General features: G+C 52.6%; 1 protein-coding gene across 15 annotated transcripts in view; it reads left to right on the top strand.

Annotated features, from left to right (window-relative positions):
- Positions 1-18,846, top strand: part of AFDN (afadin, adherens junction formation factor) — a 70,234-nt gene that overhangs the window by 2,762 nt on the left and 48,626 nt on the right. For 5 of the 15 annotated variants that reach the window (XM_045294560.1, XM_045294548.1, XM_045294549.1 and 2 more), the window contains exons 2-8: positions 2,735-2,850; positions 4,554-4,717; positions 9,255-9,415; positions 11,695-11,852; positions 13,932-14,043; positions 15,238-15,405; positions 17,318-17,362. In XM_045294560.1, the coding sequence (XP_045150495.1) occupies positions 2,735-2,850; positions 4,554-4,717; positions 9,255-9,415; positions 11,695-11,852; positions 13,932-14,043; positions 15,238-15,405; positions 17,318-17,362 (924 nt within the window). The remainder of the gene's footprint in view (positions 1-2,734; positions 2,851-4,553; positions 4,718-9,254; positions 9,416-11,694; positions 11,853-13,931; positions 14,044-15,237; positions 15,406-17,317; positions 17,363-18,846) is intronic. The other 10 variants (XM_045294558.1, XM_045294554.1, XM_045294556.1 and 7 more) reach the window with 4 other exon arrangements.

Raw genomic sequence — 18,846 nt, 5'->3', positions numbered from 1 at the left:
CAGAAGCGTGTACAGTATGAGCCAATCAGTGGCAGTAATGACAGAGCATGTGCTGTTACGCAAAAACCGCGATAGAGTGAAGCCGCGGAAGTCGAAGCGTGAAGTGGCGAGGGTTCACTGTACATTAATTTTCCTTGGGCTTCTTTCTCCAAAGATAAGTGGCATGGCACTTTATAATTAAAATTGCATAACAGTTCTGGGAGCCCCACAGGTGACAACATACATAGTATGCTGCCTGCTTTGGGGGGATTATTGTACGTAACGGTGTATAGGTTACAGTATGATGGTAACCCAGTTAAGCATGGTGAGTGTGTGATGCAGCAGGCCTGCAGTACTGCCACCTGCCTTTTGAACCAGAGGAGTTCACTTTCCTTTGGGAAGAGTTCAGCCCTTCTTGTTCGCAGAATGAGTTATCATTAGCACTTGAAGTGTCCGGAAAATCCACATGCTTAGCCTGTATCAAAGGACAGCCCAAGCTGGACTGAGAAGAAGTGAGGATATTTAAAGACTATCAACTCACCTGCAAAACCAGCTGAAAGGTGCTGTTTTAGGGTGGGCCATGGGGGAGGAGCTGTGGCAGGGACCCTCTGAGGGTGGGCCACCAGCACCAACCTTGGAATGTCTTGTCTAGACTTCAGGATGGTAGCGTGCTCTGTTAATTTGAAAGTGGACTCACCTGTTTGTAATGTGTGGAATTTTGAGTGTGACCAAACACCACTTTATAGGAACGTGGAAGAGAGACATTCATGGATTAATTTTTCCAGTATGAGAATGTCCACCTACATAAAAGTGCCAAAAATAAAATTCAACACGAAGAATATTCTCAATTGTGGGTGATTTTCTCAAGTTGAATTTTTCCATCACCTTACTAAGAACCCACTGCTATTGAGTTGACTGACGTGGTAACAGTGACCTAACGGAGGTTTCTGAGACTCAGTCTTGAACCACTGCACTTGACCTTGGGTTTGCAGCCCAGCACTCATCCCATGGCGCCCCCTTGGCTCCTTGGCTGGCTGTGAGTGTGCTACAGCAAGGGAGGGGCCCGCACTCCCGGCCTCTTACTGACTCGGTGTTTGCTCACCAGGCAGATGATGGAAGATTGGAATTAAAGACCTACAGTTTGAGTAGTTTTGAATTTCTTCCTAAACTAATTTTCCTCCTTTGAATCCTCTTCATTTGGTTTGTGATGTGACACCCCCCCCCCCACCCAAGTGACATGGGGCCCACGGTGCTGTGCTCAGTGCAATTGGGTTGGTGACAGGTATCCTGACCTGCACAGGGTCCCAAGCCCCCCACACCTCAGTGTTTCTGGTGGTGACTCCTAGCACCCCTGTAGGTCAGAGGAGCACTGCTGCAGAGCGCTGGTGCTGAACCCAGGGTGCCACGGCCAAAAGAAATACTTGAGGCCCGCTGCACTAGCTTCCCGCAGGCTGGTGGAGGTTACGTCCAGCCCCCTGGAGGTCGGAGAGCTGCTTCCCTCTCACCGTGACCACGAGCACTAGGAGAGGGGCATGTAGGCCTCGGAGCCAAGCACAGTGTGTCCCAGCTTGGGGCAGCACGTGAGACTGTACTTGCATCATGCTGCTGCCGTCACGTGGGTGCTGTGCTGTGGGGGTGGGCGCAGCTGCAGGGGGGTCTTGAATGTGGAATTGGTTGTAGAAGTAAGTGGTGAGTGCTCATTGAATATTTTCATCATGTGGCAAACTTCACATGATGAAGGGCAAGTGGGTCTTGACTTATGGATACCCAAACAACAAGGTACCCCACGCGGGTGCTGGAGATGTTAAGTGCATTTTCAGGAAAATCTCATGTTTGACTAAGGTGCATGCTTAAATTACAAACCTTCCGGGAAACCCTGTGGGACCCTGCCACCACGGCATGCACTCCTCTTCACCTCTTGGTGTGTGGTTACAGGGACCAGGTCTCTGAAAACCGGTATTGTGCAAAAGTTGAGGAAGGCTGCCTCCCTCCCTCACCACCTCCCCGTATAACTGCCGGTCACATGATGACACACCTCCCAGCTTAGTGACTTGTCCCCAAACACCTCAGCATTGCTACTGCTGGGCGCACACGGCTGCTGCGCCGTGCATTCTCACAATTGTCCTGGTTGTTGCTGATGCCGAGTGGTAAAGGGCGGGCTGTGCCCACCTAATGAGCCCTTTTTTGGCAGGAGGCCCCCTGGGGGTGATATGGCCACAGACCCAGTCAGCTCTCGGCCCTGGGGCAGGCATCCCATCCTTCAGAGCCCCCTTGTCCCCTCCATTCTCTCCCAGCTGTGCTGGCTGGGTGGGTACCATGCTCCTGAGCTAAGTCGTGGGCCATGGGAAAGATGGGGCTTTCTACTTTCGTGAAGAGCCTTGGACACCCACAGGAGCAGTGCCACCTTGTCCTATAGGTCCCTGTGAGTTGGAATCAACTCGCTGGCAGTGAGTTTGGGGAGGAACTAGGCTGTGAGGAGGTTCACAGAGGCAGTGGCGGTGGCGTGCCGGTGTGCAGAGCCCCTCCCTTGTCCCTGGCTGTGAGCTGTGATTGCAGCTGGCTGTGGTCTCTGCACCCCTCTGACTGGCTGTGTGGGAGGAGCGCAGCAGCTCCGAGTGACACGTTAGTTTGTCAGTAGGTGTTTGGGGCCATTGACATTGCATGTTTCTGAAAGAAAGTGTATGGCAACATGTTATGGTAGCTTGGGCGACTAAATAACCGTGCCGCCATTCTTTGTTCCTTTCTTGTTTTGAAGAAGAAAGAAGATTGGATATAGAAGAGAAGCCTCTGGTCGTGCAGTTGAATTGGAACAAAGATGACCGGGAGGGCAGATTTGTTCTGAAGAATGAGAACGACGCCATTCCCCCAAAGGTGGGCATCCTCCACAGTGTTGGCCGCCTACCCTCACTCCCCCCAGAGATGGTGAGAGGGCGCTGCTGGGCTCTTGCTCTGTCCTGGGCACCGGCCAGCGCCTGGTGTCGCTTCCCCATTGCTGAGAGGACGCAGGTGTGGTTCTTTTTTTAAACAAGAGAGCTGTGGTCAGTTAGTCACTGCTAGCGTTGCCCTGATGATCAACTCAAAGCTGCTTCACAAGAATAAAATCAAAACAGGAAAACAAAGCTTGTATAGCCTACGTAGGCACAACATAGTAAGGTTTGTTTGAAACCTTTTTTATTTTCAAGGGCAAGGTTGGGAATCGGTACGTTTCCTTGTTTTTTTTGATGGAGCAGAGTCATTCTAACACTTTCCACCTAGAATGTCGTGACGGCAGCAGCGCTGTGACTGAGAAGGATGGCAGTTCTGTACCGAGTGACGGGGCCCGACCCTAGAATTCAGTACCAGTGTCTCGTAGCAAACAAAGGTCAAGAATATTTTGAGGAAAATGTGCACCCTCTCCTCAGAGACCAGGTCCCTGTGTGAAAATTCGTGTGCTGTGGAAATGGAGCACGGCCACGTGGTCACAGAGTGGAGGACACGCTGCCAGCTGTCATCCTCAGTAATATAAACTGCCGACACGAGACCGGCCGGCCCGCCAGCGTGGCTGGCACTGTCCACTGTCCTCGGCCGTCCTTGGAGCCAGGCGTCTGCTGATGTGCAGACCAGCTGGGCAGGAGACTCCTCACCATTGACCTCATGCTCAACGGTGGCTCAGGCAGCAGTGGGTGTGTGAGACGTGAGGCGTCGGTGCGTTTGATGTTTTGCCCAGTGTGAGGGGCAAGATCGCCATTACCTTCGGTCAGCCTTAGCAGAATCACCTTGCTTGCGGGATGTGAGTGCTTCATGCTAAATGGCCGGCATCCAAAATGGGGTTTTGACCTAATTTAGCAGCAGATCCCTGTGGAATGAGAAAGGACATAGCCCTCTCCTGTCCACCCGGGTTTATCCTACGTCTCTTTTGTGTAGTTAAGAATGGCAGGTTCCCAGGGGCGAGGGCTGTGCTGTGAGTCCCGGGATGGAGATCAGTGTGCACCACGTGGTGTGCTGTGTGTCACCCCCAAACAGCCCAATGCCATGGAGTGGTGGCAGTTAGCTTCCCACTGCAGTCCCCATGCTTTCTGAGTTTTCCTGACTCTGACCAGTCAGTGCTAATGTTCTGCACCAGTCATTTGTTTCTGTGTCATTGGCGGGCGGAGACTGCTTGTAGTTTAACCTGTAAACTAAGAAGAAGCAAGGTAACAAGCAAGATCTATAAGGGACACTTTAGCCTGGCTGACCATGGCTGCTCAGCCTATCCTCTGGGTTTTCAGGGAAACCTCTGACCTAGGGGGTCAGCAGGCAGAGCGGCTCTGTTCTTTCCATGGCTGCGCCACGCACAGGCTGTGTTCCACACACTGGTCGTCAGTTTGCATTTCCCACCCTGGGTGCCTGCTGACTGTAGTGCTTCTGGTTTGGTTGGCTTGCTCATGTCACCCTGAGGTGACACAGACCTGAGGGTGTAGTGTGTGTTGTGCCCGGCTCCCTTACACCAAGGCTCTGCCCTGGGCAGCAGGAGGGGTGGAATGAGCTCGGCTATAGCAGATCCTGGGGTTGATTGTGTGCCGCAGCCCACATGTTGACGATGTTCTTTTCACCAGAAGGCCCAGAGTAATGGGCCTGAAAAGCAGGACAAAGAAGGTGTCATCCAGAACTTCAAGAGGACCCTGTCAAAGAAGGAGAAGAAGGAGAAGAAGAAGCGGGAGAAGGAGGCCTTGCGACAAGCATCTGACAAAGACGACAGACTCTTCCCGGCAGAGGACATGTAAGTTACCTTTGGGGACACGCAGTTCTTCGTGTAGCTGACTGGGCCTGGAGGCAGGTGTGGAGGGTACAGGCAGTCATGAGTGCCCTCATCTGGGCTTTCAGGGATATGGCCCGTGTGTCTTAGTGAGATGCCCCACCAAACATGCCTGCCTCGGGGTCCATGGAAAAAGCTCTATGCCACAGCCTTGCTAGTCTGCCACTCGCAAACACTGGTGAACATTTGTGTGTGTGTATCTGTCTGTTTGTCTGAGTTGACTGTGAGCAAAGCAGCAAGTCCCAGGCCCTCACGGCAGAAGTCTCTTCCTGTTCGGCTACCCGTCCTTTTGCTTTTAAGTGTTCGTGGCCTGTAGAGTTCGTGTGATGGTGCTTTGTATTCCTGAGGGGCGTGTAGCCCCTGCTCAGCCTGCCCAGGGCTCACCTGATATCGCCTGAGTGCCAGCTTCCCCTCAGAGAGTCGGGGAGCCCTGGGGAGTTTCAACGGCTCTTTCCCTTCTGTCCTGAGCCCATTGACTGCAGTGCTGCATGTGTGCCGCAATAGCCTGGCCTTCCCTCCTCTCCCGTTTCTTTCCTTTTATGGCTGAAGTATAGGAGCGTGTGAGATTTCAGAAAACCAGTGTGTAAACTCTCCAAGAGGAGAAGGCAGCCGTCAGAAGAGCAGCTCTGTGGGCACTTGCTTTCCTCCGGACACGTGCACCAGCCCTGCGTTTGTGCAGACGGAGCCTCCCATGGGATAGGGTCTTGGGGCCTGAAGGGGGGGACACCTGGGCTGCTGACATGGAACAGCTCCAAGTATACCACCTACACTTCGCTCTGGGTGTACCTGTTCCTGTGCACAGCTTCTTGAGACCACAGGTGATACTGGGCCTTGGACCACTTGTCTGAGCACCCCCCAGCATGCTTTTGGGAGTCATGGCAAGGTGGCAGGCTTGGGAGCATCTCTGGGCTGGGTACCAAGGTCAGGCTGCTACTGGGAAAAGTCCAGTGCGAGCTGCGTGCCCGCTTCCTCCCCCCTCAGAGCGAGCGTTTTCTCATCTTTGTCTGCACGAGTGTGCTCTGTCTTGAACCCTGCTGCACTCTTCTCACGTTTTGCTGGCTGTTCCGATCCTGGGTTGGAATGACCTCTCCAAGTCTTTGCCCATTCGTAATTTACTGTGTATGTGATAAAGATTTGGACCATTTGTCAGTGGACAGTGGCAAACACTGACAAGGGAGAGTGGACTCTGAGCCCTTTGGGGAACACTTAAGTCCCAGGGGAAGACGCGGGCCCTATGTAGTGGAGGTACCCCAGAGACCCTGTGAGCCAGTCTTGCTCCACCCTTGTTTGACCCATGGTTGCAGCCACTGTCACTCCATCACAGCAGCTTCCTCTCTTTTCGCTGCCCTTTCACTTTACCAAGCATGATGCTCTTCTCCAGGGACTGGTCTCTCTGACGACACATCCAAAGTACACGAGACAGAGTCTCGCCGTCCTCCCCTCTCAGGAGCATTCTGGCTGTCCTTTGTCCAGGCCGATCTGTTTGTGTTGCTGGCTGTCCGTGGTGAACAAGTTCAGTGAACTTGGCCAGCACCGTCATTCAGATGCCTTGGTTCTTTCTTCCATCTTCCGTGTCCAACTTAGAAATGCCTATGCAGCGGTTGGTGAAAATGACCTGTATCAGGTGCACTGTAGTCCTTAAAGTGATACCTGTGCTCTGTACACCTTAGATCAGATATCCCTAATGCAGTGCGTCCTTTGAGCTCTTCGCTGCTGCTGCTTCTGTGAGCATGGCTTATCGATCCAAGCCAGATACAATCCCTGGCAACTTCAGTCTTCTCTGTTTATCACTCTCTGTTTACCATGTTGTTACCTCTTGGTCCACTTGTAAGAATATTTGTTTTCTTTCCATTGAGTTGTAATGCATACTGGAGCCTGCAATTCTTGCATATCCTCCGCCAGAGCGAGGCCAGGGTCAACTGTGGAACAGAGCATCAATTGATAAAGTGTAAGTTCTGGTTGAAAATGAAGACAATGAAAACAAGTCCACAAGAGGCAAAATGCAACCCCGAGCCTCTCCCATGTGAATTTCAAGAACAGATTTGACTCATTGAACGCCCATGACAAGACATCAAGCACATCATGCACAAGGAGAGCAGAAGATCCTAGGAAGGCAGGAAAGAAAGGCAAAGTGATGTCCGAAGAGACTCTGAGACGTGCTCTCGGTGATAGCGTAGCTAGAGCCAAGGCGAGAAATGATGACATCAAAGTGCTAAACAGAAAAGGTCAAAGGGCTGCTTAAGAAGACAAAGTACAGTAGTATAGTGGAATGTGCAGAGACCAGAAGTTAGAAAATGAAGGGCACGCTCAGCATGTATCAAGCCAAAAGAGCTTAAGAAAAAACTCAAGCCTCAAGTTGTAATCTTGAGAGATTCTATGTGCAGAATATTGAACAATGCGGGAAGTAACAAAAGAAAAGGGAAAGAATCCATGGAGTCACTGTACCTAAGCGAACTAGTTGACTACCTCAGCCATTCCATGAGGTAGCATAGGGTTAGGAACCAGTGGAAAATCTTTTAAGTTTTAAAAAATAACAATGCTTAAGAGTTCTTTAAGGTTTATTCAAATCTTAAGACATGCTTTCATGAAATTATTCAGTGCCTTATTTTTCTTGTGGTTGGGATGTTGTGGAATCATATTCATTTTCTCTGAAGCATGCTATTTGTGTACCTTTATTAGTGAATACTGGTACAATTATACTACCTCACTACGAAAGCTGCATTGTAAAGCCAGCCGGTTCTCTTGGAGTGCAGCCCTGGCTCTCTGGTCTAGGTGTAGGTCTAGAAGCACACGTGGAGGCTGGGCTGGGTCCTGGGAGCAGTCAACCATCTCTTAAGACATCGACTTCCAGGGCTGGCCCAGGCATTGCCCCAAGCACCACCCTTGGCAGCGTGGCATCAGCACACAGTTGGCACTCTCACAGATGAGGGCGGGGACTTTAATGCTTCTAGCAACACAGGTTCTGCTTCTGTTGGCAGGAACAATTTATTGGAATTTCGTGTGCCCAGCCTCTTGATTGTGTGTCTATGTGCACTCACCCCAAGTGTCAGATTCTGGGTTTGGTTTTCGGTAATATCAGCTCTTTCACTGCAAGAAGGAAGGCTTTTTTTCAGGGCACAGTTGACATCGTCGAGGTCTTTTTTGTGGCCCTTGGGTGGTGGCTCGCAAGCCCTTGAGTTCACCTCTGTTTCACTACCTTGTCTAGTGAAAGTAGGACCAACCAGCCTCCTGTGCTTCTCGTTCTGACAAAATTGTAGAAAAGTGTCAAGCATGCGAGCCCTCCGAGCCTCCTTGGATCCGGGGAAATATGTGTGAGAAGAACACACTCTGCATTTCTCAAGCTGCAAAAAACTGGAGAAGAAATTCAGGCCTCAATTTTTGCAACATCAGGTTGCAACATTGAATGATTCCATGGGCAAAGTATTGAATGACATAGGAGACACCGAAAGATGGAAGGAATACGCAGAGCCACCGTACCAAAAAGAATTGGTTGACCTTCCCCCATTTCAAAAGGCAGCATGTGCTGGAGAACCAGTGTCAGTGAAAGCTGGAATCCAAGCTGCACTGCAGTTGTTGGTGAAAAACAAGGCTCTAAGAAATGGCGGCAGGCCCATTAAAGTTGTTCAACACACTGCTGCAGCACTGGAAGCACTCTCCAGTCAAAGCCGGGAAATTTGAAGACTGCTACCAGGCCAGTCAACTGGACAGGAGCCATACTTGTGTTCATTCCAAAGAAAGTTGACGAAACGAATTGTGGAAATGACCAAGCGTTAGCATCACTTGTGAGTGAGATTTAGCTGAAGATACTTCTAAGATTGCTGCAGCAATACATCAACAGGGAGCTGCCAGAGGTTCAGGACAGACTCAGAAGAGGACATGGAACAAGGGATATCATTGCTGACGTCAGATGGATCTTGGCTGAAGGCAGAAAATACTAGAAAGATGTTTGCTTGTGTTTCATTGATTATGCAAAGGCATGTGAGTATGCGGACCATAACAAACTATGAAGAGCTGTGGGAAGAATGGGAAGTCCCTCGCACTTAATTGTGCTCATTTGGAACTTGTGCATGGATCAGGAGGCAGTTGTGCGAACAGAACAAGGGCACACTGCGTGGTTTACAGTCAGGAAAGTTGTGCACCAGGACTATATCCTCTCACCAGACTCAGTCTTAATGCTGAGCAGTCATCAGGGAAGCTGGGCTATATGAAGATGATCTTACGATCACTCAGTAATTAGAACATGTGAAATATTGTGGGTACAACAACCAAACCAGGCACGCATTTCAGGTGCTCTGACGTCAGCCCTCGGCTCACTGCTCCACAAGGCCGCACGGCTATCTGCACTTCAGTGTGTATGCTCCTCAGGGAGACTGTGTGGGTGCAGGTAGGGCCCCACAGCAGGCCCCTGACACGCAGGTGGGAGGAGAGTCAGAGTGGGGTGCCGCAGGGCGTGTGCAGTGTGCGGGCCTGACCCTCTGGCTGCTGTTTTCTGTGTCCCCAGTGAAAATTCCCGCCTGGCTGCGGAGGTGTACAAAGACATGCCCGAGACCAGCTTCACACGAACCATCTCCAACCCCGAGGTGGTGATGAAGCGCCGGCGGCAGCAGAAGCTGGAGAGGAGGATGCAGGAGTTCCGCAGCTCCGACGGGCGGCCAGACTCGGGTACGCAGCACGAGTGGGAGAGGGCCGCTATGTCCTTGCATTGTGGGGTCAGGACAGGTTGCCTATGCTGCAGCTCAGGGACAGGCCACCACTTGTTGACTGCACAGCGACCTTCCAGGGCTGTGGTGACCACTATGGAAGCTGATTGCACAGGTGCCCTGAGGTGAAGTTGGGGTGTTGAACTGTCACCTTTTAGGGTGTCAGCCACTGCGCCACCAGGTCTCTTTAAGTATGTAGCTTGGCTGCTGTGAGAAACAGGTGCCTAAGGCAGGTGCTTCCTTGGGTGGGACTGAAGTAGAAGAGTTCTGTTCCCCCGAGGGGTGACCCAGGTCCCTGAGTGTGCTCGCCAGTCTGGCTGCTGAGGTTAAAGATCAGGTTCACACTAAGACGAGGGAGAGTGATGTAATGACCATGCTTTACCCGCTCACCCACTGGACTCACAGGGACCCTGTAGGGCAGAGTGGAACTGCCAAGTCTTGAGAGAGTACTAAGCCTCTTCCCTGTGCTTCGCCTGACTCCCATATGATTGTCCCAGCCCCATGCTCTATCCCCAACTTTTTCTCCAAACATCCTTCACTTTTCGTTCTCTAAAGTGGCAGACTGCCTGCTTCGAGCTGATTGCAGCTCATCGCGACCCTGCAGGACAGATGTGTTAGTCTGGGTACTTTAGAGAAACAAATCCACAGAAACTCACGTATAAGAGAGAGTTTTATATAAAGGTTAAGTGTGCATTAAGAAAACATCCCAACCCAGTGCTGCCCAAACCTACAAGTCTAACATTAACCCATATTTCCCAACACCAATCCACAAAGTCCTCCTCCATCTTATAAAACAGGTGCAATGATGCTGCAGGAGAAAAGCTGACTCAATGAGTGTGTTAGCATCTCAGCACTGGTAGGCGTCTCCACACAGGTGCTCCAGCACCCAGGGCTGCATTGTGGTAGGTCCATGCAGCTTCTCCTTGGGGATGTCTTACATAAGGTGACCAGACGTCCCACTTTTGGTGGGACAGTCCCGATTTTTAACAATTTTTCCCGTGTCCCGCGGCGTTTTAAAAAAGTCCTGATTTTTGGAAAGAATGCACGACAAGCTAGGGTATACGGTTTTCGGCTGCCGTGTGCCTATTTCACCAGGATATGAGTTTTATCAATGGTGTCCTGCTTTACCAATGTTAAAATCTGGTCAGCTTAGTCTTGCAGGAAGTGAGCCTTGCCAGCTGAAGTAGGGAACTGCTAAGGGCTTGCACCCTGGTCCGACCATCACAAAGCAAGAGACCCGAGAACTTGAAAGGCAAGGCTCATCAAGCTATTTATCCCTCCACCCTTCAATTAACCCCACGTGTTTATCAGCCAGGTTGGCACAATAAACTAACTCAACAGAGTAGACCGGGAGCAGAAAGCCTCATCTTCACTGTAGCTCACAATTAAGTGAATTTGTTTCATTTTGCTTTTGATTTTAGGCATTCATCTTTATAAAGTTCATTTGTTCACTGATCCTAAAGTTAGGTAACCAGGCACCAAGGGTGTCACTGGCAAACACCTGCTCGAACACTGGATTGTGGAACCTAGCATCTCCTGCTTCCTAGCGGTAGCTTTCTAAGTTGACGTTTAGTGTGGTTAATATTTAAGCTTATCTGAATTCTGAAGTTTCCATTCAGATGGGTCATCAGGAAGTTGGAAAAAATGTTTAAAAATAGGTGTCTGAAAAGTGTCTCACTGATGAGGTATGCACACCTTCATAGCCAACCTTTGAGCTCAGAGGGCAGGGCAGCCTTTCCCCAAGGACAGCAGCCAGTTGCAGGGTGGAGAGGCAGGAAGCCCAGGGCAGGGGTGGGCCGTGCATCTCATCGAGGACATTGAAATGAAATGAGTGTGAATCGTTCGATGTAAGGCTTGACCTGCTCTGAAAACTCCATCCAGTTCACACCAAAGTTTAAAACACCAGAGGGTCCAGCAGGTCAGTGCAGAAGTGGAAAAGCAGAGTGGGAGAAGGAACACCAGATGCCTCAGTCCACGCTTCCCCTGTGCAGTGATGGTAGATGCTTCCCCAAGATGCCCTTCTGGCTTGCGAGGCATCCTTGTGAGGCCGGGTCTCTTCCAGCAGCTGGCATCATGCATGCACCACCTCCTCACGGGGCTGCTGTGGAGCTCTGTCCTCGGGCCTGCCGTCGAGTGCAAGTTTGCGTGACCATCCACTGTGGGATTATGAGGTCTGTTTTTACTGTGATTCATTTGCTATACACGTGTGCTGAAAAACATGGCAATGTTGTTTTTCTTCAGGTGGAACACTGCGGATCTATGCAGACAGTTTAAAGCCAAACATTCCCTACAAGACAATCCTGCTGTCGACAACCGACACCGCCGACTTTGCTGTGGTTGAAGCTCTGGAGAAGTACGGCCTGGAGAAAGACAGTCCTCGGGACTACTGCATCGCCCGGGTCAGTAGCTCCTCGGGGCAGTACTGTGCCAGTGTGGTCAGCGCAGGAGGACTTGCCCGGCCAGAGCGGTGGCCTTGGGTCATGTTTGGGCCTCTGCCGATTTCCTCTCCACGCCACACTTACCCATTGGTTTTGCAAAATGTCTGTCATGTGCGCTCCAGCTTCATTTCTATCACCAAGTCCATATTTTACAACGGCAGGTTCCTTCCTCTTTGGTTCCAACTTTTGCATTCCAGTCACCAATAACTGTCATTGCATCTCGATTGCATGTTTGATCACTTTCCAACTGAGGTCATTGGTAGCATCCTTCAGTTTCTTCACCACTAGCTTTAGTGGTTGGTGCATGGAATCGAATAATAGTTGTATTGATTGGATTTCCTTCAAGGCAGTTAGTTATAACCCGATCACAGATAGCATTGTACTTCATGATGGATTCATCTAGGTCCTTTCTGATAATGAAGGCCACGCCGTTCCTCCTGATTCCCCAACCGCGATGTTCTGATTCCAAATGGCCAGCACCAGTCAGTTTAAGTTCACTAATGCCTTGGCTATCGCTCATCATGCATTGCATTTCCATTGTGACCACTTCCATCGCACATTCCGTTCCGATCATTAGATGATCTTAGGAGCTGTTTCTGTTTCCCATGAATCATGCCCATCAGCCCCGGAAGACCCCTGAGGCTCCTCTCTCACAGGCTTTACCGGACTCCCGTCGCCATGGTCAACTGCCCTCCAAGAAACCATCAGTCACAGTTTGAGTGCCCTCGGACTTGCGGGCCACCCTCCAGCAGGATCTCTGACGGTGTTCTGCTTCCTTTGTTTAGGCTTTCAGTATTTAAAAATGCTTCAAAGCTGTGCTTAAGGTTTTCAGCGGCTTCCTCTGAAGTGGGAGGCTGAATCCTTCTTCATTGTCTGGCAGCTCTGCTGACACCTGTTCACTGTGGGTGACCCTGCTGGCATTCAAAATACCAGTAACGTAGCTTCCAGCAACACACAACCCACCACAGTATGACAAAATGCTCAAAGCCGGCCCTTGCCACCTGGATAAGCGCAGCAGCAACACTGTGATAGTCACTCATTAAAATCATTATCTGATAGTGCTTGGTTTTATGGCTAGAGCCCAACTTTTAGCTGAAAATAGATGAGAAAATAGATGATGCAAAGGAATAATAAAGATAAATAAAACAACTGTAAGGATAAAGAGAGCAGTCGAAGAGATGACAAACAGCCAGAGGTCTCTGAAATCTGGGAGATGGATGTGAGTGAAGTCTTGCTTCTGAGACCAGTGAAGGCCAGCCCAGGGCCGGGCCACGCAGGCATAGTCCCTGGAGGCTCAGGTACGTGTCCTGTGTGGCAGTACGGAAGCTGGGATAGGAACAAGGTTAACTGAGTGAGAATGCATCTCCCCTGTGGTGGCAGGTGCTCCAGGGGGGGCCAGCACAGCGTCACAATGCCACTTAGTCGATGCAGACGCATAGTGACCCTTAGGGCTGACAATGGACCTGCCCCTGTGGGCTCCTGAGGCTGCCAGTCTGTACAGGAGCAGAAAGCCTCTTCGTTCTCCTGAGGAGCCGATGGTGGTTTCAAACTGCCAACCGTGTGGTTAGCATCTCCACTGGGACCCACTCCAAGCAGGCAGGCACTGCATGTAGTGCTGTGATGCGTCTCCCCGACCGGATGACAGCGTGAGGAAGCGAAGAGACGGGCCCTTTTACTGTCGGTGCGGGCTGGCTCCTGAGGGATGTCTGCCAATGGGAGGGAGCCCCTGTGAAAACAGTGTGTGACTTGAAAAGACGAGTTTGCAATAGTAACCTTGTGGAAGGTCACTCGGGAGTCAGCCCCACAGTCTTTCCATACAAACGTGTGTAAGACGTGTTCTTTGGGGGCCAAGGAGGCAGGCAGTCAAATGGCAACTACCTGCTTCTGGACCAGCTTGTCGCTGGAGGTCGTGCTGACTGGTTTTACTTCTGCAGTGACTGCTGACCATGCAGCTTGAGAGCCTTCTTGAGGCTGGTGTGCGCCCGGTTGTAGCTCTACATGGCACGCGTGGGTCAGTGTTGCTGTGTGCTTGGGTTTCAGGTGATGCTGCCTCCTGGCTCCCAGCACTCTGACGAGAGAGGTGCTAAGGAGATGATCCTTGACGACGATGAGTGTCCCCTGCAGATCTTCCGGGAGTGGCCCAGTGACAAAGGTGCGTGTCTCAGCGGCTCCCTCCTGCTGGGTCCGCCCAACTCCTTTTTGGTGTACTCGGAGGGGTAGAGGTACAGGGAGCTGGCCTTGATGCTCTTGACCTTGGTGGTGACCCTCTGCTGAATGACTGCTGCTGCTAGGTTCCCTTGTCCCGGGCGCGGCCACTCCACTCGGAGCCTGCCCCACTCTTGAGGGAGGACCTGAGCAGGGTGTAATGCTGCTGTTTAGAAGGGGGGGTGGGTCTCCACAGAGGGCCAGACTGTGTGTCTGGAAGGCCACTACTGCTTGCTGGCCGCACTACAGCCAGTGACATCTGGATGGATTGGCTGGGTGGGGGAAACACTGGTCTCCCAGGGCTTCAGATCTGGCATCCCCTGTGGGCGCCAGCTGACTGCTGCCCCCAGTGGCCTTGGTGTTAACATACATATGAATGTTCAGTCACACAATGCTTTTATTTGGTTGGGATGTTTTACAACTTATTTAAAAATACTATTTTAGCATTTTTTTCCTGGACAGTATGAAGTTAAACTTGATTCTGCTAAAGTCAAATTGCTTCAAACTTTTGGAGAAGTCAATTAGAGGTCAGACTAATTAGAATGACGTTTTTAGGCAATAGAGCTTCCCAGAGGTCATGGAAAAAGGGGATTCCAGGATCTGCATTGTTCTTGGAATGTTTGGAATCCCCTTGTGCGCACGCACACACACGCACACATTCCCCCCCACCTCCGCTCACTGCCCATTCTGACGGAGAGCCTGTGGGGCAGCATGCTACCCCTGTGGCTGACCGCCGCCGCCACAAGTTCCTCCTGAGGGACCATCCATGATCAACAGGCTGCTGCGCCTTGGGCCCTTCATGTGAGGGTGTGGGCAGTGGGCACAAAAGGTGCTGTTTGCAGGCCCCTGTGCGTACCTGGTCATTTCTGTTGTCATTGACCGAAGGGCCTGTTTCCATACCTGACTTGCTGCTGTCTAGTCCCTTCTGATCCACAGCCACTCTGAGGTTCTGACACAGACTGCGCCTACCCGCTGCTCATTGAAAGCAGCCCTTGGGGCTTCACTGCAGGGCATCTGGGCCCCCATGTAGAGGCGGTGTGGCCTCCCTGCGAAAGGTTTCTGGTGGCATGTCAGCCAGCCCCTCCTGGGCCTGGTGTGTTGTTCTTGGAGGCTGCTGCTGACCACCGCCTTGCTCTTCCAGGGCTTCTCGTCTTCCAGCTGAAGAGGAGGCCACCAGACCACGTCCCAAAGAAAGCCAGGAAGCAGGTGGACGGCAGGCCCCTCAAGGGGAAGGAGAGGGCCGACGGCTCCACCTATGGCTCCACCCTGCCTCCTGAGAAACTGCCCTACTTGGTGGAGCTGAGCCCAGGTGAGAGCCGGGGCGTCCAGTGAGAACGGGCAGGCACGGGGGCCAGCTTTACGCTGACCCACTGTCTTCCTGCTGACTGGTGCTGAGGAGAGGACCTTTAGGTGCCATTATACTGCAAACAACACACAGCTTGGGTCAGAGGAGGCTCACGCTCCTGTTCATCATTCAGCTCCCGTGGACAGATTAGTATCCGGACATCAGTGTGAAAACAGTGCAGAGAGAGGGGTTGCAGGGAAGCTTGGAAGGTTCTGCTCCCTTTAAAGTTGTTTTCAAAATAATCTTAGTAAAACAGTCTGGTTAAAGTGACCAGATTGGAATTTGCTTCTCTTGGACCGATTGAATAGAAAGATAATGTACATGCATGTATATGTCTCTGTGTGCATGTGAATATGCATGTACTCAACCTCTTGGTACAGATTGAATAGAAGAATATAGCACATATGCATATGTGTATGTGTGTGCATGTGTAGTATATGTGCACACGTAAGCTCTCGAGCCATTGTGTATTGCACGAACACTTTGTAAAGACTGCGATCTCAGGAAAGCAGGCATCTGCTTTGGAATGAGGCTTGGCTCAGTGTTGTTCATGTAAGCCCTCTGATAGTGTGACCTTCGACCTTTCTAAGCCAGGCGTCTTGTCCTGAGCTGGATCTCGGCTGGAGTTAACTCCCACCCCCAACCCCTGATAGGTCACTTTCCCTGTGTGCTATTTGCACATGTGTGCAGAACTCAGCCAATCCAGGACTCGGCCAGTGACTGTTGTCCCCATCTCCCCGCTCCCCCTACCCTCCACTAGTGTGGGAGCCCAAAAGGGTTCCTGGGAAGCACTGGGATCCCTGGCCAGGCCTGTCCTTCCCTGCGTGATGGATACTATGTGTGTTGTGTGGAAGCTCAGACTGGGCTCTCACAGTTGAGTGGGCTTTTTTGATGAAGTCTTGGTGAGTGGTACCAGCCAGGAGTGGTACTAGCCAGGAGACGGCCGACCTGCTGTGAGGTGGCCCTCTGTGGTGGCCGGGACGTGGCTGCAGGGAGTAATGTTTATGCCAAATTACAATGCCATGCCCCTGACTGTCTGTGAGAAATGCACAGGCTTGTCTCAGCCCCTGGCTGGAGAGCTTGATCCAGACTCCAGGCCTGCTGCTGCCGTGCACACAGCCCAGGGCATGCCAAGCACTGCAAACTGCTCTGCAGCCATTCCAGCCACACGGAGCGAGTCATTTGCTTTCCAGCAGAGAGGTTTGCAAGGATCTGTCCGAGGCACTGGGCCTGGCACAGAGAATCCCGCCCCCCAGGACGCTCCCAAGCAGTGGCTCTTTCCTTTTGGAGGTTGCAGAGGGTCAGTCTGCGGGGCAGATGGGCCTGGGACTGGCCTGCAAGGACCCTCACCCAGCACAGGAACCCGGCCAGGCGAGTGAGTGAGTGAGTGAGCGGTGCAGGTGGTGGCGGCTCTCATTGCCCTGGAGGCTTCTGCCCCCCAGCCTCGCTGGCCCGTCCATCCGTTCTGCGGGCTGTGGCTCTGTCAAAGCCAAGTCCTGTCGCCTGGCCTGCTCACCATCTCCCCACCTTCTCTTGTTCTCTCTGTCCCAAGACACCCTCACAGCTGTCCCTCACCGCACTGTTTGTCTGGTAGCTCTGGTGGAGGTGTGTCCATGGGGCTGCAAGTGGTGGCTGCTAAGTCAGCCTGCACTGTGTCCCCACTGCGCTCTGGCAACCTGGCATGCTGCCGCTGGGAACATGGGTTCTGCCCTGCCCTGTGCTTGCTGGTGCTTCGTGGTGTCAGCCAGGGCCCTCCCTTGGCTGGCCAGCCAGCGCCCACTTCCTCGCCGCACTTTCACACCTGTCTGTGTCTTTTCTCTCCTCCTCCTGCGCCTGCTCTACGGCCCCCCTGCTGGCGCTGCCTGCGTCCACCCAGGGAGAGGGAGTCACTTTGCCTGCTACAGCTACCGCCCTCACGAAGGTACGCTTGCTCCGCCATCTGCCCTCGCACTCGCGTCCTCTCCTTGCTCATCAGGCTCTGGCCCCACTCCCTGTGCTTGCACGGGGTGTGTCCTGACCCCCCCCCCCCTCCCACCTAGGCTTGCCGCCAGGCTGCCTTCTTTATGGTTGGAGAGGAAGGGGAGGGGCTCGGCCTGGGGGGCGCTGGCAGGTGAGAGATGCCTACAGCTGTGATCGCTGCTCTGCGGAGAAGCCTCTTTGTCAGTGGGCCAGCGACTGCAGGACGTGGGGTGGGGTGGGGTGGGGAAGGAAGGAAGAGGATGACAGGAGCCTGGCAGTGAGCCACTGCCCTGTTGGTCCTGGCCCCCTGGAAACTCCACCAGCCAAGGAACTGGACCTCCCACCCTGTTGCCCACTGCTGCCAGGGGTCTGCTTGGGCACCCGTGAGCTCTGGCCGAGACGATGTGTCCTCCATGAAGGCTGTCTGTCACTCTGGGCTGCCCCTCTCGCCTCCTTAAGTAGTGTGGTGGTGGTGATGATGGTGCTTGGGGTCAGTCCCGACCCATAGCGGCCCCATCGACTGTCCTGTGCCAGCCTCACAACTGCGGTTCTGTTTAAGCCCATTGTTGCAGCCACTGTGTCAGTCCATCCATCTTGTCCACTTCTCCTCGGACAGACCCATGCTCATTGTCATTTCTACCCCAAGCCTGCTCCGTCCAGCTGGGGATTTTGCTTCCTGTTGCGCTCCGTCTGTCAGTTTCACTGACCTCTCAGTGTCTGGGGCTTCGCAGGATTTCCTCTGAACTGACGGACAGACAGGTGTTTCATCAGCAGGAGCCAGACATGGAGCCCCAGTCCGTGCTCCCCTTGCTCTGTTTACCACCGCTCTGATCTTCATGCGTGCATACAGCATCTGTGTTTTTAAATCGGAAGCTTTTCTTGCCAAAATGGCTCTTCTGGCTTTGTTTCCCACTTGCTTGTGAGAGGGCCGTGCGGGCGGGATTCTGCGTGTGAGTTTGTGTCATTCTCAGCTTGACCTCATTGTCCTCTGTTTCTGGCTAATTCGATTGGAGGGGACTTAGATTTGGGGGGACATTTCCCTAACTGGTCACTGTGCTGGTCCCTGCAATATAGTCCCACCCACCCACCCACCCACGCCTCCACTGGGACATGACCTTGTGGTCACAGAGAAGGGGTGGGTGGCCTGGGCAGCTCTCCTCAGCAGGACTGCTCTACAGGGTGTCCTCGGTCTGTGTGGAAGCTGCCTGGCACCTCCTTTTCCCGAGGGGTGTCTGGAGGTTCTCGCCAGATTCACAGCAGACACTTAGACACTGCGCCACCGGGCTCCCCAGACCCATGTGCAAGCATGCAGTGGATTCTGACTGGTGGGGACCCCGTAGGAAGGGGCAAACCTGCCCCGCAGGGTTCTAAGCTTGATCTTGTGGAGCAGCTGCTGGGTGTGAACTGCAGGCCCTGCGGCCCACAGCCCAGTTCCCTTCCCTGTAA

The sequence above is a fragment of the Echinops telfairi genome, unplaced genomic scaffold (assembly GCF_000313985.2).
Source record: "Echinops telfairi isolate 266 unplaced genomic scaffold, ASM31398v2 ScPeMD7_3533;HRSCAF=4204_0, whole genome shotgun sequence".
Classification (NCBI taxonomy): domain Eukaryota; kingdom Metazoa; phylum Chordata; class Mammalia; order Afrosoricida; family Tenrecidae; genus Echinops; species Echinops telfairi.
This window is presented reverse-complemented; position numbering and strand designations above follow the sequence as displayed.